At 39.3% G+C, this 3,656-nt stretch overlaps 1 protein-coding gene across 1 annotated transcript; it reads left to right on the forward strand.

The window, feature by feature from the left end:
• On the forward strand, window positions 1,709–2,332 carry LOC107606782 (serine/threonine-protein phosphatase 7 long form homolog). The gene is made up of 2 exons (XM_016308801.1): window positions 1,709–1,883; window positions 2,094–2,332. Exons 1-2 carry the CDS (start codon window positions 1,709–1,711, stop codon window positions 2,330–2,332), a joined length of 414 nt encoding a protein of 137 aa, XP_016164287.1.

Genomic DNA, 3,656 nt, shown 5'->3' on the forward strand with positions numbered 1-3,656 from the left:
ATAACACATGATGTATTTACAATTTATTAACAGAACATACTAAACCATACCTGAAAGCAATAGGAAAGCCGAACCGGTCAAAACCAGTGGGCCTCATAGTGGGAAACCTCCAGAAAATCCAAGACTGTAGTAGCTGTAGAGGCCCAGCCAAGTTAACGACGTTCCTGTTTGTACCACGACAAAGACACCTATACAACCAGGCTAGTGCAGCGGAGCCCCAGCTATATCTGCCCAAGTCGTCCAACGATGCCAAATAAGGCAACCAGCGAAGGTGGACCTTGTTTGCGTTCTTGTCCGCAAAGAGCTGAGACGACAACAGCATCAGGATATAAGCGCGTGCGTATACACGCACGGTCTCATCAGTAGCATCTGCAGGGAGAACCCGGAACCTCTCGTGGAACCATGTGTAGCACACTGTCATCTGCTTCATTTTACTCTGTGGAGGTAACTCCCTGAACAACTCGCGAAACCACACCCATGCTGGTCTACCGTGTTCCATAAGATTCTCAAACTCAGTCAAGCACCCACTAACGGGCACACCATCAATCGGCAAACCCAGCTGATACGCAACATCCTGTAAAGTAATGGTGCACTCACCAAACGGCATATGGAACGTGTGGGTCTCTGGACGCCACCGCTCAATAAATGCGCTAAGGAGAGACTCATCAATCCAGAACCACTGACTGTTTAGCCTAGCCAGATGATACAAGCCGGCAGTCTCTAGATACGGTATAATCCGGTCATATAAGGGCATATTCTGCTGCCTCCTAACGGCGCTAATAACCCTACTAGGCTGCACAAGGTGGGTAACATATTCTCTTAGTGTGTAATACGGAGTTAAGCTACGAATACTAAGCACTGATTATAACAGTATAAAAACAGGAAAAAAAATATTATTCAATAAAATATTTACAATTATAACAAAATATTTTAAAAAAATACTATTAACCAGACTTACAAGATAAATCAGCATAATAAAATATGCATTAATCAGTAGACAATAGTAATGAATGCCTCACATTTTGATTGACAGTAACCATAATAATATCAATATTTATGTAAATAACATTAATCAGAATAACAATACAAATAAACATAATAAAATATTTTCACTGACAATATTCCTAATAATATCAATTGTTATATTACTATGAATTTTGATAACAATAATAATAACAATAACTTACCTCTTGGTCGATATATCCTGCCACGTGAGCGACGCCATTTAGTCGGTACAAACGATTCTCATCCTCCATTGATTCCACCACCCACTTCCCCCTCAAGCCTCCAAAATTTCCTCTCAACACAACAACAATTTCCTTTTTTTTGTGATTCAACAACTGATCCGTCCTAACCTTCCACGGATTACTTATATAGACACACACACATAAACCGTGGTGACCCACAGGGGTTTATGTGTTTCGCCATCTCTTCATAAACCGTGGTGACTCACCACGGTTTATGCACGCCAGCAATCCTGAGTAAACCGTGGTGACCTGCCACGGTTTACGTTCAAAAATTCTCCTTCATAATCCGCCTTGACTCACCACGGTTTATGAACAATGTGAAACTTAAGAATGTATTTGACATAAATGTTAAATATTTTTAGCTTAATAACGTATTGCGGACTCATCGGAATTTACTAGCGAGACGCGACGAACGTATCAGAGTATATCTCTGATAACCTGATTTTGAGCATGTGGTCTATATGGTTGATTGGAACTATGATTGGCCTTTGGTATCTACGTTGGTAGAGAGATGGCAGTCAGAGTCTCATCATATCTTTCACATGTCATGTGGGAAGATGATGATGATTATTCTAAACGACGTGGCATATCAAATGGGTCTGAATATTGATGAAGACCCAATTAGTGGATGCATTGGTAGTTGGGAGTAGTACTATGACAAGCGTTCTATATATAGAGGATTTGTGTCAACAGCTACTAGGACATATACCAAGTCTGAATCACAAACAGGGTCAGAATAAGTGGACCATCAACTTATTGTGTTTTAAAGACACTATTTGCGGGGAGTTAGCTCAGAATGCGACAGATGAACGTCTATTGCAATACTCTCATAGGTATATTATGCAGATCTTAGGGGCATGCTATTTCCAGATGCATCTGACTCCCGCCTGCACATGAGGTGGTTACCTCTGTTGGAGGACCTGGACTGCTATGGCCAATTGTCCTGGGATTCAGCCAATCTTGCGCAATTGTACCACCAGAGATGTCGTGCTACAGACTATAGGCAACCAAATTTGGGCAGATGCAAATGGTTGCTTCAATCATGGGCATATATATCATCGCATCCCGAGCTGCCGGCCTTCTGAATTTGATCAACAACGATGCGCTCTCATGTGTTTTAAATCAACCATCAACCTTCTAATGTTTGTTCTGGCTGTCGCAGATGATGCGTTCTCATCACCCACTTCTAAAGAAGTTTCTGTACACATATCAACTAGAAACACAAATAACTCTAACAGATAAACATTTGAAAAATAATTATGCCAACCCCTAATTAGTCATATGTCTTTGTAATCACGTATTCGATGCCTTGGTCAAATGAATAATTGTTAAAAGTCATGCTTACATATAAAAATATTATTAAAAAAATCAACAAAAAGTAAGAAAATAAAAAAAATAAAATACCTTTTGTAAATTAAAGTACCGTCCACCTCCATTAGATATCTATAATAGATTTTTCTCGCCCTTTTTCTTATATAAATAGGCATTATGCCTATAGAAGTACTCTAGTTCTCACCGATTCTTCTTCAATTGCAGGCCCCCTCCCACTCCACAAACTGACAACCAAATCATGCACTCTAAATTGGACAGTCTCGAGGGTAAAGTAGAGCAACTCTCTGAAAAATTTTCACAAATTTTGAAACACTTGGGTAAGCACCTTGTAGGATAGGATTTCAAGGATTCAGTTAGGCAGTTAAAGACTTTCCCTTATTTATTATTATTTCTAATATAGGGTAAGTGCACGGAAGACTTCCCACTTCTGGGACACACGGCGCCCTAATAGGATGAGTCACGCAACCCCTAGACGAACTGTCAGATTTTTCCCTGATGGTGATCTCCTTCCAACCTTAGATCCTAGAGCGGCACTTGATGATGGTGATCATTTTTATGAGAACCAACCCATAAAGTTCCAGTCGGATCCCATGCTAGGGTTCCAAATAGACACAACAGGCGTTCACCACAACCTCCTAGGTATGGTCATGAGAATTGCTAACCAATTACGTGTACTATAAAATTTTCAACGTCACTACCTCTCTTACTTCATTCGGCAAGTATACAAAAGTTGGTTGTGCAGAACTAAACACAACGGATCTATTTTGATCAAACACAATTTCACCATCATAATGAATTGATAATAATAGTATTCGACATTATATAGAAGATACTGATGAGAAATATAAAGGAGAAAAGGTAAATGTAGATGTGAAGAAAAAGAATTCGGTGCATGAAATTTATATTATGTATTAGAATAAGTTCGCCGCTAGGAAAAGTGAACTTCATATAGTTCGTCGATACAGTGGGTGAACTTCATAAAAATAGAGAAGTTTATCGTTGCAGTGGGAGAACTTGCTCCAACTTAAAAAGATTGTAATTTAAAAAATAAAAATAAAATTATTTGTTTCACAAAAG

Source organism: Arachis ipaensis, chromosome B07 (genome assembly GCF_000816755.2).
Source record: "Arachis ipaensis cultivar K30076 chromosome B07, Araip1.1, whole genome shotgun sequence".
Taxonomy (NCBI): Eukaryota; Viridiplantae; Streptophyta; class Magnoliopsida; order Fabales; family Fabaceae; genus Arachis; species Arachis ipaensis.